This window comes from Syngnathus typhle, linkage group LG2, assembly GCF_033458585.1.
Source record: "Syngnathus typhle isolate RoL2023-S1 ecotype Sweden linkage group LG2, RoL_Styp_1.0, whole genome shotgun sequence".
NCBI classification, from domain to species: domain Eukaryota; kingdom Metazoa; phylum Chordata; class Actinopteri; order Syngnathiformes; family Syngnathidae; genus Syngnathus; species Syngnathus typhle.
The window spans coordinates 24,165,139-24,184,622 of NC_083739.1; the positions used below are offsets into that span (position 1 = coordinate 24,165,139).

The window sequence follows — 19,484 nt, forward strand, 5'->3', positions numbered from 1 at the left end:
TCACTACATGTGATGTAGTGGTCACTGCTCAGCACCGTGGAGCTCGATTGGCATTTGCCATAGAACACCAGAATTGGCAAGTCCGCCACTGGCGCCCTGTGCTTTTCACAGATGAGAGCGGGTTTACCCTGAGCACCTGTGATAAATGTGAAAGGGTCTGGAGAAGCCAAGGAGAGCACTATACTGCCTGCAACATGATTCAGCATGACCGGTTCGGTGGTGGGTCAGTGATGGTCTGGGGAGGCTTTTCCATGGAGGGACGAACAGACCTCTACAGAATAGAGAACGGCAGTCTGACTGCCATTAGGTATCGGGATGAAATCCTTGCATCCATGGTCAGACCCTACGCTGGTACAGTAGGTCCTGGGTTCCTCCTGATCCACGAAAACATTTTATTGGATAATTGAAACTTTTTTAACAAATAAAAAACTGAAAAGTGGGGCGTGCAATATTATTCGGCCCCCTTGCGCTAATACTTTGTAGCGCCACATTTTGTTGCAAGTCGCTTGGGGTATGTTTTGCACATCGAGAGACTGGAATTCTTGCCCATTCTTCCTTGCAAAACAGCTCGAGCTCAGTGAGGTTGGATGGAGAGCGTTTGTGAACAGCAGTCTTCAGCTCTTTCCACAGATTCTCGACAGGTCTGGACTTTGACTTGGCCATTCTAACACCTGGATACGTCTATTTGTGAACCATTCCATTGTAGATTTGGCTTTATGTTTTGGATCATTGTCCTGTTGGAAGATAAATCTCCGTCCCAATCTCAGGTCTTTTGCGGACTCCAACAGGTTTTCTTCCAGAATGGTCCTGTATTTGGCTCCATCCATCTTCTCATCAATTTTAGCCATCTTCCCTGTCCCTGCTGAAGAAAAGCAGGCCCAAACCATGATGCTGCCACCACCATGTTTGACAGTGGGGATGGTGTGTTCAGGGTGATGAGCTGTGTTGCTTTTACGCCAAACATAGCGTTTTGCATTGTGGCCAAAAAGTTCGATTTTGGTTTCATCTGACCAGAGCACCTTCTTCCACATGTTTGGTGTGTCTCCCAGGTGGCTTGTGGCAAACTTTAAACGAGACTTTTTATAGATATCTTTGAGAAATGGCTTTCTTCTTGCCATTCTTCCATAAAGGCCAGATTTGTGCAGTGCACGACTGATTGTTGTCCTATGGACAGACTCTCCCACCTCAGCTGTAGTTATCTGCAGGTCATCCAGAGTGATCATGGGCCTCTTGGCTTCATCTCTGATCAGTCTTCTCCTTGTTTGAGATGAAAGTTTGGAGGGACGGCCAGGTCTTGGTAGATTTGCAGTGGTCTGATACTCCTTCCATTTCAATATAATTGCTTGCACAGTGCTCCTTGAGATGTTTAAAGCTTGGGAAATCTTTTTGTATCCAAATCCGCCTTTAAACTTCTCCTCAACAGTATCTCGGACTTGCCTGGTGTGTTCCTTTGTCTTCATTGTTCTCTCTGCGCTTTAAACAGAACCCAGAGACTATCAAAGAGCAGGTGCATGTATACGGAGACTTGATGACACACAGGTGCATTCTATTTCTCATCATCAGTCATTTAGGACAACATTGGATCATTCAAAGATCCCCACTGAACTTCTGGAGTGAGTTTGCTGCACTGAAAGTAAAGGGGCCGAATAATATTGCACGCCCCACTTTTCAGTTTTTTATTTGTTAAAAAAAGTTTAAATTATCCAATACATTTCGTTCCACTTCACGATTGTGTCCCACTTGTTGTTGATTCTTGACAAAAAATTAAAATTTTATATCTTTATGTTTGAAACCTGACATGTGTCGAAAAGTTGAAAAGTTCAAGGGGGCCGAATACTTTCACAAGGCACTGTATGTGTCCTCTGCATTCATTGCAGCCTGGTCATCCTGGAAGAGGGACCCTCCCATCTGTGGTCTCTTCTCAAGGTTTCTCATTTCCCCTAGCTGGAGTTTTGAGTTTTTCCTTGCCCTCTTGGGAGTTTAGGATCAGGGGATGTTTTGAAATTATTTGCCATTTTTCACATGTCCTGAGTGTTGTTGGTCACCTAAATGTTGAACAGAGGCTGTGATTTACCGAAGTCAAATTCCTTGTTTGACACTCTCAAACATGGCGAATAAAAACTCTTGAATCTTGAATTATTAACTATTCACCACGACAACATGCATATGTTGTCATATTTTATGCACACAAGATACTTGCCTTAAATGTTGAACAATCTGCTTGGAACGTAACCAAAAATACAGAAACAAAACATTATCCAGTGGAACTTAATTTATATCTGGTTGTGGGCAAATAAAAACCTTTACAAGTTGACATGTTTTCTTACAGAGCTATCCAAATGATTGCTTGAGCCCGAACTGAACCGAAACTGTTGGACCGGTTGATTCAAGCGGTTTTTGAAAACCATTTCATACCTAATATATGTATATACGTACAAAATAGATAAAAATGAATAAATATAAAATTAATATATCCATACAACAACACAAGGAAGGCACATGGAGCACTGGTTAGCACGTCTGCTTCATAGTTCAGAGGGTGCGGGTTTGATTCGACCTTTGGCCCTCCCTGTGTGGATTTGTATCGTTTTTTTCCGTGTATAGTGCGCCCCCATGTATAGTACGCACCCCTAACAATGGCATGCTGATGCTGGAAAAAAGCTTGTACCCATGTATAATACGCACCCAATTTTTATGATTCTTTTTTATTTATTTTTTTTTTTTTTTTTTTTTAAGTCCCAAAGATCGTCACACACGCAGGGAGGCAATGGGTCCCATTTTTAAAGTCTTTGGTATGGTCTTAACTAGGCTGGATGTCATTTTTTTTGTTGGCGTTGATTTCTCCGACTGCCCCTAAACGCACCACCGCGCTCCGTGCGCGCATGGGCTGCGGACGTGAAAAAGGCGGCTCTGTATGGGAGAGACGTTGAAGAGGAATAAAAACAACCTTGGAAACCAAAACTTGCCCCTCGTCGTGACTCGGAGCCGCAACAAATGTTTCGGATTTGTGTAGGGTACATTGTGACAGACGGCAAACTAGCAGGTGATCGAGCGAGCGTCTGATACAAGAGCATTGCGGTCGTATGGAGCGTGTTTGAAATGAACAGCAGAGACGAAAGGAACAAGGCAAAGTGTTGTGAAATAAAATATTACCTGTAATACGCATTTTGTTATTTGCTGATTGAAACTGCTAATTAAACTGTGAATTTAAACTAATAGGTGGAGAACTGAACTCTCGCTCTTTATATAGCTGACGTGTCTTGCGCAACCGTTCTGCGCATCTGTAATGGCGGCCTCCGTATGACGTCCGGTCCGCGATGGAGATTAAAAAACAAACAATATTTGACAATAACACACCATCGAGGATTGCACCATCGCATCAAACGATGTGTCGTCAATTATGAATTTTACTAAGTGTGTTGGGCAGGATGGCTGAATGCGATGCGCGATTGACAACAAACAAGAAGAAAGGTGAGTTTTATTTTGGGGGAGATTTGTCATGTCTCGTCCCCAGTTTTGCTATGTGTCTAGGTTGCCATAGTTTCTGTTCGTGTCACCCCGCTCTTCCTGTGTCACCTCAATCGATGTAACGTGTTTTGTATTTAAGTCCTGTCTGCCCCTCGCTCACCGTTGGATCATTGCATGTGTTACTGTCATTCTGTTCCTGTCTTTGGTAATGTCACCCTGTCTTTTTGTTCCACGACTTTGTCGGTCAGTCCTGTTGTTGGTTTTGTTGTACCATGACTTTATTCAAAAAAAAAAATAAAAAATAAAAAAAAAAAAATTAAAAAAAAAAAAAATTAAAAAATTTTTTCTTTGTACCCATGTATAATACGCACCCCAGATTTTAGGACAATAAATTAGTAAAATATTGCGCACTATACACGGAAAAAAACGGTATGTTCTCCCCGTGCTTGCGTGGGTTTTCTCCGGCCACTACGGTTTCTTCCGGCATCCCAAAAGCATGCATGGTGGACTGATTGAGCACTCCAAATTGCCCGTAAGTGTGAGTGCGATTGGTTGTTCGTCTTTGTGTGCTGGCAACCAGTTCAGGGTGTCCCTTGCCAACTGCCTGATGACTGCTGGGATAGGCTCTAGCACGCACACGACCCCCTTGGGGACAAGCAGTACAGAAAATAGATGGATGGAATACAACACAAAACAAGAAAAAATACACTATAACATGTTTTTACGACACAAACGGAATATAGATTTTATTTTATTTTTAATCACAAATAATGGAGGAAAAACAAATTAGACCAAATATGGGATATTGAAAAAGTATTAGGTGCACACGAAAATATTTGCTTTGTAACATTCTTTAGGTTTTGGGTCTATTTCCTAGTCCCCGCAGGAATCTGTAGAGAAAACTCTCCGCGGTGAACAGTCCTGATTCTACGGAAAATAATTCTTTATTCCGCAGCTTGAAAGTTGATATTTCCGCAGGTCTTAAAAACGAATCTAAAATGACTACCGTAAATTCCAGACTATTAGCCGCACCGGATTATAAACCGCACCAGCTAAAATTGGGGGATATTTCAGTTTTTTTCTTATATAAACCGCACCGGACTATAAACCGCACGTGCACACGCGTTTTTTACAAAGAAAGACCGTTCACAGAAAGCCTTTTTAAAGTTTTAATAACATACTTTAACATGTCTTTCTAAACATTGCCTGTGACGCAGCAGTAGTACCGCAGCAACACGGAAGTGTGCACGCGAGTTATCATCAAAGAAAGACTGGACCCACAGAAAGCTTTTTTTAAAGTTTTAATAACATACCTTAACATTTCTTTCCAACGCGAGTTATTAACAAAGAAAGACTGGACACAGAAAGCTTTTTTAAAGTTTTAATAACATACCTTAACATTTCTTTCCAAACACTGCCCGTGCCGCGGCAGTAATACCGCAGCAACACGGAAGTAACACAAGACTAATAGGGCTGGATTAAAAAAAACATACCCGGTAAAAGTCACTGAGACGCGGCGGTAACACAGCAGCAACATGGTAGTACAGCACCGACAGGGCTCGTTAAAAAACATACCAGTAAAAGTAAGAAAAGAGCTTAATCTTCCTCCTGTGCACTGAAACCATCGAAGTCTTCCTCCTCAGCGTCCGATTGGAATAGCGTTAGATATCCTTCGCCTCACACTTTCTCAGTCTCTCTTTCGTCGTCGCTTTTATGCATTTCTTCGAGTGTGATGAGGGTCTGTTCATGTTGATTTTATTCATGCACGAAGCGCTAAATTACATTAAACTAGCGAGCGACACGTATAGACGGACGGGACCACGAAATAAAGAAAAGGGTGACGCAACCGTCTTGACAAACTAGCACGTCTTCTTTGGCGCATTATCTCTTCTTCGTCTGTCTCGCTTTTGCTTCCTGGTAGAGCGCCCCGGAGCCCGTAAAAATCCATAAATACCCCGCGCCGCCATTTAAGCTATATTTTCCTCTTTGATAGCCAAATCGATTGCTTTTAACTTAAAAGCTGCATCAAATGCATTTCTTCGTGTTGTCCATGAGGGTGTGTGCATGATGCGCGAAATGTTCAAAACACAAACTAGCACGTCTTCTTCGGCGCATTATTTCTTCTTCGTCTGTCAGCGAGACAGACGAAGAAGAAATAATAATAATAATAATTATAATAAGAAGCAGCAATCCTGCTAGAGCGCCCCCTGGAGGCCGTAACAATCCATAAATACGCCACGCCGCCATTTAAGTCAAAGTCAAAGTCTGCTTTATTGTCAACATCTTCACATGCCGAGACACACAAAGAGATCGAAATTACGTTTTCCCTATCCCACGGTGACAAGACATATTACACTATAGACATACAAGCAAACGACGCAATATAAAAAACAAGAAGGCACAAACAATAAATAATAAGAGTAGCAATAATAAATAGATAACACAACGAATAAAAACCAGTGTGCATACAGACAGTAAAAGTACAGGACGCTACGCAGAACGGGGAAGCGAGTACAGGATCCTGACAGCCTGGAGTATGAAGCTGTTTGAGAGTCTGGTGGTGCGGGAGCGCAGGCTTCTGTACCTCTTCCCAGAGGGCAGAAGCTCGAACAAAGAGTGAGCGGGGTGACTCACATCACTCACAATCGTGGTCACCGGGTGAGATGGGAGGTGTAAATGTCCTTCAAGGAGGGGAGCGAAGCACCAATAATCTTACCAGCCGTGTTCACTATGCGCTGCAGGGCCTTCAAGTTGTAGTCAGTGCAGCCGCCACCCCAAACAGCAATACAGCTGGAGAGGACGCTCTCAATGGTGCCGCGGTAAAATGTAGTCATGACGGCCGGAGGGGCGCTCGCTCGCCTGAGTTTCCGCAGGAAGTACAGGCGGCGCTGGGCTTTCTTTGTCAGTGATGCGGTGTTGGTGGACCAGGAGAGATCCTCACTGATGTGCAACCCCAGGAACTTGGCGCTGCTCACTCTCTCCACCACAACACCGTCGATGGTCAGCGGCAGGTGTTGGGTGTGACCCTTCCGGAAGTCCACAACAATCTCCTTGGTCTTGTCGACATTCAGCAGGAGGTTGTTGTCCCTGCACCACGTGGTCAGAAGGTCAACCTCCAGTCTGTATTGAGTCTCGTCTCCCTTGGTGATGAGACCCACCAGAGTCGTGTCCTCAGCAAACTTCACTATATGGTTGTCGCTGTAGGTTGCAGTGCAGTCATGCGTCAGGAGGGTGAAGAGCAGCGGACTGAGCACACAGCCTTGGGGGGCCCCCGTGCTCAGCGTGATGCTGGCGGAGATTTTGTCGCCAACACGTACTACCTGTGGCCTCTGACAGAGGAAGTCCAGTAGGCAGTTGCAGAGGTAGGTACTGAGGTCCAGCGTGTCAAGTTTGCTGATGAGGCGTTGTGGCACAATGGTGTTGAAGGCAGAACTGAAGTCCACAAACAGCAATCTCACATGTGAGTCCCTTCTCTCCAGGTGGGTGAGGGCAGAGCAGATGGCATCCTCAGAGGACCTTTTGGCTCGGTACGCAAACTGAAAGGGGTCAATGGTGGGGGGGAGAACGGATCGGATGTGCTCCATGACAAGCCGCTCAAAGCACTTCATGATGATGGGCGTAAGTGCCACGGGGCGGTAGTCATTGAAGCAGGACGGAGCGGGTTTCTCCGGCACAGGTACGATGGTGGCAGCTTTGAAACATGACGGGACGATGGCCTACTGCAGGGAAGTGTTAAAGATGTCTGTGAAGACATCCGTCAGCTCACCAGCGCAGTCCTTCAGCGCTCGACCCGGGATGTTGTCAGGGCCCGCCGCCTTACGGATGTTTGTAGCGGCAAGCGCCCTCCTCACGCTGTCGGCGAAGAGGCACAGGGGCAGCTCGTGTGAAGGGGGAGTGGCCTTCAGCGGGCAAGTTCTGAGCGTCGAAGCGAGCAAAGAAGCGGTTGAGGTCATTGAGCAGACGGACGTCGCCTTCACAGCTCTGCGGCGCGGGCTTGTAATCCGTGATGGTCTGAATGCCCTGCCAAAGGCTCCGTGCGTCCCTGCTGTCCTTGAAGTGGGCGGTAATTTTGCACGAGAACGCCCTCTTTACATCTTTGATGCCCCGGGACAGGTCAGCCCTCGCAGTCCTCAAGCCAGCCTCATCCCCCGCTCTAAAGGCTTTGTCCCTGGCCCGTAGCAGCCTGAAGACATGGCTTCCGGTTAGCCCGAGTGACGATTAAGCCTCGGGGTTCAAAGTAACCTTCTGAATAAAATGCATGAAAAGTTTGTGTTCATTACAACTTGTTTTTGGTTAGCAAAATGTCAGAAAAATTTAAGTTAAATGCTGATTGATTGGGTTTTAATACAATGCAGATGGTCCAAACAGCGCCACTGCTTTGTGTAATCTCTGAGTCACATGGCAGAGTAAGAGAAAGGGTTTAGAGCCCTTTGACGCAGGTCACCTAGCGTACATTCCTACTAAAGCTCATAATAGTCACAAGCAACACAGCCAGAATAAGCAGCAGCCATAGTAGTGTTTCAAAATAGTATTTTTGTTGTTGTTTTTTTCTTCAAGATACCGCAGTGTATAAAAGTGAATTTTATTTTATTTTATTTTTTGCCATTCTTCACATGTCCTGAGTGTTGTTAGTCACCTAAATGTTGAACAGAGGGTGTGTTTTACCGAAGTCAAATTCCTTGTTTGGCACGCTCAAACATGGCGAATAAAAAAAACTCTTGAATCTTCAAGTGATCAAGTCATCACAAAAATCACGAAAAAATCCTTATATAAGCCGCACCTGACTATAAGCCGCAGGGTTCAAAACTTTGGGAAAAAGTTGCGGCTTATAGTCCGGAATTTACGGTAGTTATAAAGCTAATCAATAATAAAGTAAGAATTATCTTGGAAAATTATGTGTAAAACCAAAACATACTGAAAATTTGTGGTTATAAAATAATAAAGATCAATATTCTTTGTCCTTCTTTGGCAGAATTATTTGCATTACTTAATAAGGTGCAATTTTTTTAAGGCAGAAGATATTAAAGCAAATATTAAAACAAAGTGTAAAATATCCCTGACTAGGATATTGTAAACATACTGCATACAGCAGAAATTAACTTAATATGGTGCAAAACAATGCAAAACATTATGTGTAAACAAGGCTAACACAGCAAGTGCCAAAGCTAAGTGTAAACGATCCATTTGAACTGTGGATACTGTTAACATTCCAGCACAAAAAATACAAAACGATACATTCATTGTAAATATTTTTGATATTTACAGTTTTCAAATAATACAGTGAAAAGGATGACACAAAAAGCCGTGGGGGTTATTTCCATCGAGTATTTGAGTCATAGACATTTCATGACATACACAATATACTATGTGTCTTATGAATGAATACGCCCTGTAAAAAAAACATACTATGTCGAGCAAAGCATAGTCATTTTAAAACATTTTAAATACTTATCAATCTTGACTACCGTAATTTCCAAACCATAAGCCGCTACTTTTGCTCAAGTTTTGAACCCTACGGCTTGTTGTCCAGTGCAGCGTATCTACGAATTTTTCGTGACTTTTGTGATGACTAATACACTTTTACACTCGTAAAAAGGCTGTGGACCCCTGTTGTGCGGCACCGCTTTGCTGGGCGAAGGGATATGTGACGCGGTCACTGGGGAGAAGAGTGGTGCATTGATCACATGTCCATCCCCCAGGCAAATAGTTCCGTATAATTGAGACAAAGAAGAGACAGAACAAGATCAAGATGGACGTTACTGAAAAAAGGAAGCTTTTATACACAAACCCTCATTATGGGGGACAAAGGAAATGCATATGATGCCACTTTTAAGTTAAAGTCAGTCGATTTGGCTCTTAACGTAGGAACTACAGCTGCTCATGCATGCACTTGAGGTTTCTTCTGGACACTAGGGGGCGATGGGCTATTGTTGATGACATCTTGTGTCACCCTTTTCTTTATTTATTTGCCGGTCACATCCACTCTGGAGCTATACGTGTAGCTCGCTAGTTTAATGTAACTTAGCGCTTTGTGCATGTATATAATTAGCATGAACAGAGCCTCATCATGGAAAATGCTAGAAGAAATGCACAAAAGCGACAACAAAAGAGAGACTGAGAAAGTGTGTGCCGAACTATATCTGACGCTATTCCAATCAGACACTGAACAGGAAGACTGATTGTTTCCGTGCACAGGAGGAAGATGAAGACAATGGCTCTCAGTGACTTTTACTGGTATTTTTTTCAACCAGCCCTGTTAGTGCTGTGTTACCGTGTTGCTGCTATGTTACAGCCGCGTCTCAGTGACTCTTATCCACCCCTATTAGTGCTGTGTTACTTCCGTGTTCCTGCTGTGTTACTCCCTCGTCACAGGCATTACCGTTTTTTTCCGTGTATAGTGCGCAAAATTTTACTAATTTATTGTCCTAAAATCTGGGGTGCGCATTATGCATGGGTACACAAAAAAAAAAAAAAAAAAATTTTTTTTTTTAATTTTTTTTTTTTTTTTTTTTTTTTTTAAGTCCCAATGATCGTCACACACGCAGGGAGGCAATGGGTCCCATTTTTATAGTCTTTGGTATGGTCTTAACTAGGCTGGATGTAATTTTTTTTGTTGGCGTTGATTTCTCCGACTGCCCGTAAACGCACCACCGCGCTTCGTGCGCGCACGGGACAGCAAACGAGCAGGTGATCGAGCAAGCGTCTGATACGAGAGCATTGCGGTCGCATGGAGCGTGTTTGAAGTGAACAGCAGAGAAGAAAGGCAAAGTGTTGTGAAATAAAATGCACAGAACGGATGCGCAAGACACGTCAGCTATATAAAGAGCGAGAGTTGTTTTCTTCCTATTAGTTTCAATTCACAGTTTAATTAGCAGTTTCAATCAGCAAATAACAAAATGCGTATTACAGGTAATATTTTATTTCACAACACTTTGCCTTGTTCCTTTGGTCTCTGCTGTTCATCCTAAAACACAAAGGCGCTCTTTAAGCAACGCGACAGTGGTTGCGCGACCGCACCAAATTAAGCTCCCTGCGCAGTGCGCACTGAGGTCCACTTAAATTTTAGAAAGTACATCAGGACTTTAAAAATATCTTCTAAATTTCAGCGACGGCTCTGTCACAATAATCGACCAGCCCGGTGCAGTTGGGCGGTCGGCGGCGCGCTACGGTTGAGCGTTCTCTCGCGCGCTCTCTCTCTCTCGCTCTCGCACACACGCAAACCGGATATCATACGGAGGCCGCCATTACAGATGCGCAGAACGGATGAGCAAGACACGTCAGCTATATAAAGAGCGAGAGTTCAGTTCTCTACCTAAATCCGTATTACAGGTAATATTTTATTTCACAACACTTTGCCTTGTTCCTTTCTTCTCTGCTGTTCACTTCAAACACGCTCCATGCGCACGGAGCGCGGTGGTGCGTTTATGGGCAGTCGGAGAAATCAACGCCAACAAAAAAAATTACATCCAGCCTAGTTAAGACCATACCAAAGACTATAAAAATGGGACCCATTGCCTCCCTGCGTGTGTGACGATCATTGGGACTTAAAAAAAAAAAAAAAAAATTAAATTTTTTTTTAAAAAAAATTCATAAAAATTGGGTGCGTATTATACATGGGTACAAGCTTTTTTCCAGCATCAGCATGCCATTTTTAGGGGTGCGTACTATACATGGGGGCGCACTATACACGGAAAAAAACGGTATTTGTAAGAAAAATAAAGGTATGTTATTAAACAACGACGCGTGACTGTGACAGAGTTGAACCGACAACCCTCCGGTTACTAATCGACCCGCTCTACTGCCTGAGCCACGGCCCCCACAATATATCTGGGTCCTATCCTCAACAGTCACGGTCTTACTGGCGATTGTGGTAATTGTTTTCTGCAGTTTTAAAATGTTGTCCATTTACATTGCATTTCTCTTTAAATGAGAAGGAGAGGACAGATTAACTTTTATTGTAGAGTTTCATTTGTGATCCAGCACCTTGTTACAACTTGTACAAAAGACCTTGCCTCCATCCTCACGCAAATCTTTCAGGTAAGAGTTTGCTCTCTATGTACGGACTACGGAGGCTGAGTTCTGAGAAACCGCTCCATTGTCCAAACGAGTGAGGTTATCAATAAAGCATTGAAAAAAGATGCCTTCCAATTGAAAACAAAAGCGTTGCTACCGGGATGAAAATATATTATTCTGCACATCCGCAGACTGCTGTGATATCTACAGGGGGCGTTGAAATCAGCGGCGGGCGTTGAATTTAGTGGTAAAATCCGTGTTTCTTTGTTTCTTTGTTTGTTTGTTTGTAGGGTCATTCACCAAATGTAATTTTGACAGAATATATAAACACTGTATAAACACCTACTGTAATAATAGGAGTGTAACGATACATCGATACACATCGATTAATCGATATAATGCTCTACGATTGCTAAACGTAAACATCGATTTATATTGCCGTGTTTGACCTCGGACATTAGACGCGACTTTATTTTGAAATCCAGTTCATTGTTGCTTGCTTCCTCTTTCCGGGAGCAGTGCGCGGCGTTGCTGCACGTGAAAGGGGAGTCGACAACTAGTACGCGTCTCCTGGGCTGGTGCTATGGCTAGTGTCCAAAAAGATGAGGAAATTTGCTCCCCTTTAGGCTTCAAGTCATTCGTTTGGAAGCACTTTGGATTCCAAAGAAAAGATGGCTCAACGGACAAGACACGTGCAGTTTGTAAATCCTGCCATGCGGTGATAAAATATTCAGGGAGCACAAATCTCGCCGCACATTTAAAGAAAAAACACGACATCAAAGTTCAGTGTTAAAAGAAGCACTTTGTATACTGCAATACTCTTGTAACTCTCTCAAAAAGAGTTTGCAGTACCTTGTTGATTTTGCGTATGAATTGTTATAAATCAGGATATTGTTCTATATTTTTTATTAAAAAACAAAAATATCGATCGTAGAGCACTATATCGCGATATATCGTGAATGAATCGCAGGAGGCTTTAAGATATCGGCAAATATCGTATCGTAGTTCTTTGTATCGATATTATATCGTATCGTGACAAAACCCGCGATTTACACCCCTATAAAATAATTGATATTTAAACCATTTTCTTACTCTCTCTATACGCTCTATCATGATATCATTACAAAATATCACAAGTTACTCCTCAATTCCAACCATTCGATTGAACAGGCTTCAACTTTGACCCACAAGAGGACAGCAAGTAAACTTTTCGAGTATGGCCCTCATTCCTCCAATGGAAACAAATCAGTGAGAACTGCAGAAAGAACGAGTTTAGCTGAATGGTACAAACGCCAGAGCTCCTGGCCATGCAGAATCAAAGCAGCTGAATGGTCATTGCGTTACCATGGTCACGGGTGGGGGGGGGGGGGATCTCGCAACAGAAGTAGCATACCTCCAAGAGGCCTTTTGGCAGGTCACTGTTCTTATCCAAGTAACAAGGGAACAAACATTTCCCCCTCAAGTCACAGCAGGTTTTGCAATGAACTAAGTCACAGCGGCAATAAACTAAGTCATAGCAGCAATGAACTAATGACACCACACGGCTGAAAGGTGACCCTCATCACTGGAAGTTCGGGGCGCCAAATCTTTCCAAGTCCAACTTTTAAAATTTGACTCTGAACTCTGAGGGGTTTCTCGCAGTTGTTCACCAGAAATTGATGCATACAGACCGGGCCGACTGACTAGCCAGTTCATCTCCGGCTAAATGGACCACAGACAGTGTTTCACCTGAACGCATTCAATGAACGATAGTTCCTGAACCCGTTCAAATTTACGATGAACGTGAACTGAACGTAGCGCATTTCAACTTCTTGAACATTCTTGTGAACGTGCTCATTTTGGAGCCAATGAACGATTTTGAAGGGCAGTTTATTTTCTCTCAAGGATGCCAGGTTTTCTCAGACTATAAAATAAAAGCCTGCTAAACACACTGTAAACAAGGCTAAATTAGGCATGGAAAAAATATTTGGCAACCCCCGGCAAACAGTCGCACGGGCGCATGGATCATCAAAATGAGACGCGTGGAGGCACAAACAAATTGCGATGCCGCTTCAGTTGATGTAAACTCATACGTCGCACGGCAAGCAGCCCCACTTGCTCTTTTTTGTCTAACAGCAAGGATAAAGTATTATCATATGAGCGGAATTAGGAATTTTAGGAGTTGTGAGCTGTCAATGGAGTTGAACCACAAACATTTCTTAAGGAGATTGTTTTTTGTTGTTTTAGAAATTGATATGGGCTTTGCACCCTTTGCACTTTTATGTTGCAAATTCTAAACGTTTTCTGGTTCTTTGGGCAAACAAGTTCAACACGATACACATTGCTATCAGAAACTGTTTACTATCTTGTGAAGTCTGAGCATGTTTGTGTTCGATTGTCAGAAACAACGGCTGCCGTGGTGCAGCCACACAGTTTGGCAGGTCCTGTGTGTTTGCCACAAAAATGCTTTAAATGCGCTAAAAGACCATTAGCCATATTACTATCTTGGCTTTTACTTGCTTTTGTATCTCCATACTTACTATTGAACTGCATATGTCCACGAAAGGAAACAAACAAACAAATCTACAAGCACCACCTTCTCCTCACAAGAGTACCGTTTTTTTCCGTGTATAGTGCGCAAAATTTAACTAATTTATTGTCCTAAAATCTGGGGTGCGTATTATACATGGGTACAAAGAAAAAAAAATTTAATTTTTTTTTTTTTAATTTTTTATTTTATTTTTTTAAAGAAAGTCATGGTACAACAAAACCAACAACAGGACTGACCGACAAAGTCGTGGAACAAAAAGACAGGGTGACATTACCAAAGACAGGAACAGAATGACAGTAACACATGCAATGATCCAACGGTGAGCGAGGGGCAGACAGGACTTAAATACAAAACACGTTACATCGATTGAGGTGACACAGGAAGAGAGGGGCGACGCGAACAGAAACTATGGCAACCTAGACACATAGCAAAACTGGGGACGAGACATGACAAATCTCCCCCGAAATAAAACTCACCTTTCTTCTTGTTTGTTGTCAATCGCGCATCGCATTCAGCCATCCTGCCCAACACACTTAGTAAAATTCATAATTGACGACACATCGTTTGATGCGATGGTGCAATCCTTGATGGTGTGTTATTGTCAAATATTGTTTGTTTTTTAATCTCCATCGCGGACCGGACGTCATACATTACAGATGCGCAGAACGGTTGCGCAAGACACGTCAGCTGTATAAAGAGCGAGAGTTCAGTTCTCCACCTATTAGTTTCAATTCACAGTTTAATTAGCAGTTTCAATCAGCAAATAACAAAATGCGTATTACAGGTAATATTTTATTTCACAACACTTTGCCTTGTTCCTTTCGTCTCTGCTGTTCACTTCAAACACGCTCCATACGACCGCAATGCTCTTGTATCAGACGCTCGCTCGATCACCTGCTAGTTTGCTGTCTGTCACAATGTACCCTACACAAATCCGAAACATTTGTTGCGGCTCCGAGTCACGACGAGGGGCAAGTTTTGGTTTCCAAGGGTGTTTTTATTCCTCTTCAACGTCTCTCCCATACAGAGCCGCCTCTTTCCCGTGCGCGGTGGTGCGTTTACGGGCAGTCGGAGAAATCAACGCCAACAAAAAAAATTACATCCAGCCTAGTTAAGACCATACCAAAGACTATAAAAATGGGACCCATTGCCTCCCTGCGTGTGTGACGATCATTGGGACTTAAAAAAAAAAAAAAAAAAAAAAAAAAAAAAATTTAAATTTTTTTTTAAAGAAATTCATAAAAATTAGGTGCGTATTATACATGGGTACAAGCTTTTTTCCAGCATCAGCATGCCATTTTTAGGGGTGCGTACTATACATGGGGGCGCACTATACACGGAAAAAAACGGTACTAGGCTGGCCATGCCAGGCTTCCCAAAAGTAAACATGATGAGACTGACTCAGTTAAACCTTCCAAAAGGGTTGTACATCTTGTCATGATTTTGCTGTTAGCTGGAGATATTGAAGTTAATTCTGGACCATCTGTTGTAACTTGTTAAGTTGCTCATCATACATTTATTGATTTGCATGATTGGAATTTATGTAATTTATTTTGACACACCGGAAGTGTTTTATTTTGAAGGTGTTTTTGCGGAAATGTTTGCATTCCAACTTGTCTATCGTTATCTGACTACATAGTGTCTTCCTTTTCGTTCTATACAATAAAAAGAACAGTAAAAACGTACACAAAAGATTTTAGAGCCTCCGTCATCATTGAAGAAGCCGTCACTACGTAACACCATCATTACCAAATAAGAATTCAGTCGCAGTTACCTGGGCTAGTTCCACAACTTGCTCGTCTGCATCCATTGCTAGCTGGATTATCCTCACAGCTAGTTGGATTACATCTACCAGTTTTAGCTACCTACCTCAACCGGCTGGGCTACCACCACTGCTAGCTGGGCTACCACCACTGCTAGCTGGGCTACCACCACTGCTAGCTGGGCTACCACCACTGCTAGCTGGGCTACCACCACTGCTAGCTGGGCTACCACCACTGCTAGCTGGGCTACCACCACTGCTAGCTGAGGTACCACCACTGTTAGCTGAGGTACCACCACTGTTAGCCGGGCTACCTCAACAGCTATCTGGGTTCCATTTACCCGGGCCTCCACCTTTGCTAGTCGTGCTTCCACCTTAGCTGTCCTGGCCTCTATATCACCTGTCTGGGCCTCCACCTCACCTAGCCGAGCCTCCACCTCAACTAGCCGGGCCTCCACCTCAACTAGCCGGGCCTCCACCTCAACTAGCCGGGCCTCCACCTCAGCTAGCCGGGCCTCCACCTCAGCTAGCCGGGCCTCCACCTCAGCTAGCCGGGCCTCCACCTCAGCTAGCCAGGCCTCCAATTCAGCGGTCTGGTCCTCCACCTTACCCTCTGGTAGCCAGGCCTCCATCTCAGCAAGCCAGGCACCCACTTCTGCTAGCCGGGCCTCCACCTCAGCTGTCCAGGCCTCTGCCTCTGTGGTCTGGGCCTCCATCTCACCTGTTCGGGCCTCTGCCTCTGCTGTTCCAGGCCTTCACCTCAGCTAGCTGGACCTTTACCGCTAGCTGGGCTTGCATTTCAGCAAGCTGGGCCTCCACCTCAGCTAGCCGGATCACCAAAGACTCTCTCACCAGTGCCAACCACTGAGTCACATACACGCGAGGGTAAAACATTTATATGAAAAATCAGGTTATGAAAAAACATAGATACTTCAAGATATTTCAAACATTAAACCACTCAAAATTAATTTGGGATAAGAATTACAGAAACAAAGGTTTCTGGGAGGTCATTTAAATGTGCGATGTTTGGGGTCTAAAAATGAACAAATGGATCATCTGCTTACTGACTCAAATATTGATTTTATGGGTTAATCTGAAACATGGTTATCACCGTCTCCCCTTAAGCCATAGCCAAAATACCTGGCAACAATGTTTAATGTTATATTCCATCCATCCATTTTCTTTTGCAGTGAGTACTGTCCCATGGCAAGGTCTAGACAGGGGAATGATGGAGAGCTCAGGGGTACAGCGACGACCAAAGCCCCAGGACCTCCACACGCCACCATCGTCCCACGCCTTTCCAGGCAAAGTCAGGTACAGGATCGCCCAGCAGGGTGGGGGTCATTTGGGTCTTTGTCATCTTTGAAATTGCACGATATGTCCTCGTTACGTGGTTTCCTTAGTGTACGCCGACTATCTTCCACATGTTCCTTTGGTCAACTTGGACCAAACAATTCAAGTAAAAATTTTATTGCCATTTTTCTGACAGCTTGGTTTTTTGATTTCATTTACGATTTTCTTGAAATCAAGCTTCAGTGCATTATTCAGCAGTTAGGGTGCTGGGAGGGGGGGGGGCACACTGTGTCCGTGGGATGCGGGATGCATGAGGAGGCTAACAGCTGCTTGGGGGAGGGGTACTATGAACTGTTCATTGGATTCATTGTGTGCGTGTGTGTGTGTGTGTGTGTATGCACGCGTGCGTGAGACAGCCATGGCCAGAGGCAAGCAGGCCCTACTTGTCAGGGCTCGACTCTGCTGTCATTTCTCTTTGTTCGTATGTCACTTACAACGTGCTGGACTTTCTTGGGAAAATAGAACACAAAGTCCTATTGAACGTGTTCATTGGGGCTGTGAGTCGTGGTGTTTGAATGGTGCATTACTGCCAGTCTCATTTACTGCAGTGCTTTTTACCTTGTTTGCAAAGCAACACAATTATTTTAATGTTTATACTGACATGTGTAACACGCGCGCGCGCGCACGCACACACACACACACACACACACACACACACACACACACACACAGTAGGATAATAAATTTCCAAGGCACACGATACCTAAACAATTCACATCTTTTTAGTGTGTTACCCCCTCAAAAAGCTTGTGTTTCAAGCGGCAAGGTGCCGGATATGACAGCATCTTGCGCGTCTCAAGAAGCGACAAGCAACATTCAGTTTCAGCTGACAATAACCTCGGTAAAGCCGCGTTCGCCTGCCGCCGACAATAAAACACAGTGGCCGGATACAGTCGAGACATGTCTTGACATCGTTACCATTGATTTCTACCATTCGCAGCGTCTATTTACCTTCGGACAGTTCCAAGTCCAACTCCGCCAATTGGTCTCGAACCTCCTTCGGCAGGGCGTATAAATCCACGCCGCAGTCTGCCATGACTTTGCCGAAAATCACACGAGAGGAGGGGACGTAGGGTCGATGCGGGAAAAGCCACTTTAAGGAGTATGAAAGGCTTTCAGGAAAAAACATCCGAATGGGAGGCACTACCCATCCGCGCTGCTGCCCACTCCGCCATAATGGGAGAAACACAACGGCGGCGGCATTAGGCTCTGCGGTCACGCGACTGCGTTTGCTTTGCTTCGTTCTCGTCTGCGTCTCTTTCCGCCTCCTTCTTCTTCTGCGTCTAACCGGCTGCGGTTTCTTCTCTTCTTCGTCGTCTTCTTCCTCATCCTACTTTTTTTTTTTAATGATACTAACACAATGCAATCTTGAACGTGACGACCGGGGGATTATTCCAGAAAGCGGGTTCTGTGGAAACTCTTGAGTAAATTACCCCGGAAACAAGGGAAACTCTGAGTTATCCGTTCCAGAAAGAGTGGTAATTTAAACTCTGGGTCAGTTACTGCGGTAATTTACTCTGTGAACATAATCTGATCGTTGGCAGAGAGAGACACAGAGTTTTGATCTGTCTCCTCCCACACAAAAACATGGATTGGCCGTTAATTCAAAATCCGATCGACATGGAATCCGTATAAATTCGAAACGCTTTACATCGCAAGAGAATTTTACGACCCAGATTAGAGGTTACCTAATTTCTAGAATTATATCCCTGCGAGCATTTTGACGTCTAATAGACGTCTATATGCTACCCAGACGTCTCGGCTAAAACGTCTTAAAAAAGGTCAAAGTGAAATAAAAATAGACGTCTATGCCGTGGACGTCTATAGCATAGTCTACGGGATAGACGTCTATTAGACGTCTATATGTGAACGTTTTTTTTTTAGAAGTCTACGGGATAGACATTGATTAGACATCTACTAGACATCCATAAGAGCTGTCGTCAGCTGGATAAGTGAACAAACAAGGATATCATTTATGCATCGAACTAACAACGAAGCTCTTTTTTAAGGTGCTGCAGAGATACTTTTGGCTCCCACAACCAGTTCCCGTGTTTTTTGTCTTTCGGGTTAGAGCAACGCTGGCGTCTGGATTGTTGACTGCCGCTTCTGCCCCGAACTGTGTCCGCTACTTGTTTGTCCGCTATTTGTTTCGTGTTTCCCGTTTTAAGTGTACCCGTTTTTTCTTTGGCCTTTTCACCTCCCCACCGCGTATCTCTACAGCTCTGCTCGCACCTCTCTGTTCCCGCTCCCTCGGAATCCGAGCTACGCTAGCCAGCTAGCCAAACCACCATCGGACCCTCCTACCTCCCGGCTCAGAGCTTATAGCTGCTCGCTCTTGGCTCGGCAAACAGCTTTAAC

At 44.0% G+C, this 19,484-nt stretch overlaps 1 protein-coding gene across 3 annotated transcripts in view; it reads right to left on the reverse strand.

Annotated features, from left to right (window-relative positions):
* The window catches only part of dip2ba (disco-interacting protein 2 homolog Ba), a 141,088-nt gene extending 122,238 nt beyond the window's left edge, over positions 1-18,850 (reverse strand). The window contains exon 1 of one of the 3 annotated variants that reach the window (XM_061272953.1): positions 18,078-18,850. In XM_061272953.1, coding sequence (XP_061128937.1) covers positions 18,078-18,255 — 178 coding nt within the window. In that variant the 5' untranslated portion in view covers positions 18,256-18,850. The remainder of the gene's footprint in view (positions 1-18,077) is intronic. The other 2 variants (XM_061272955.1, XM_061272954.1) reach the window with 2 other exon arrangements.
* Positions 18,851-19,484: the final 634 nt, after the last annotated feature.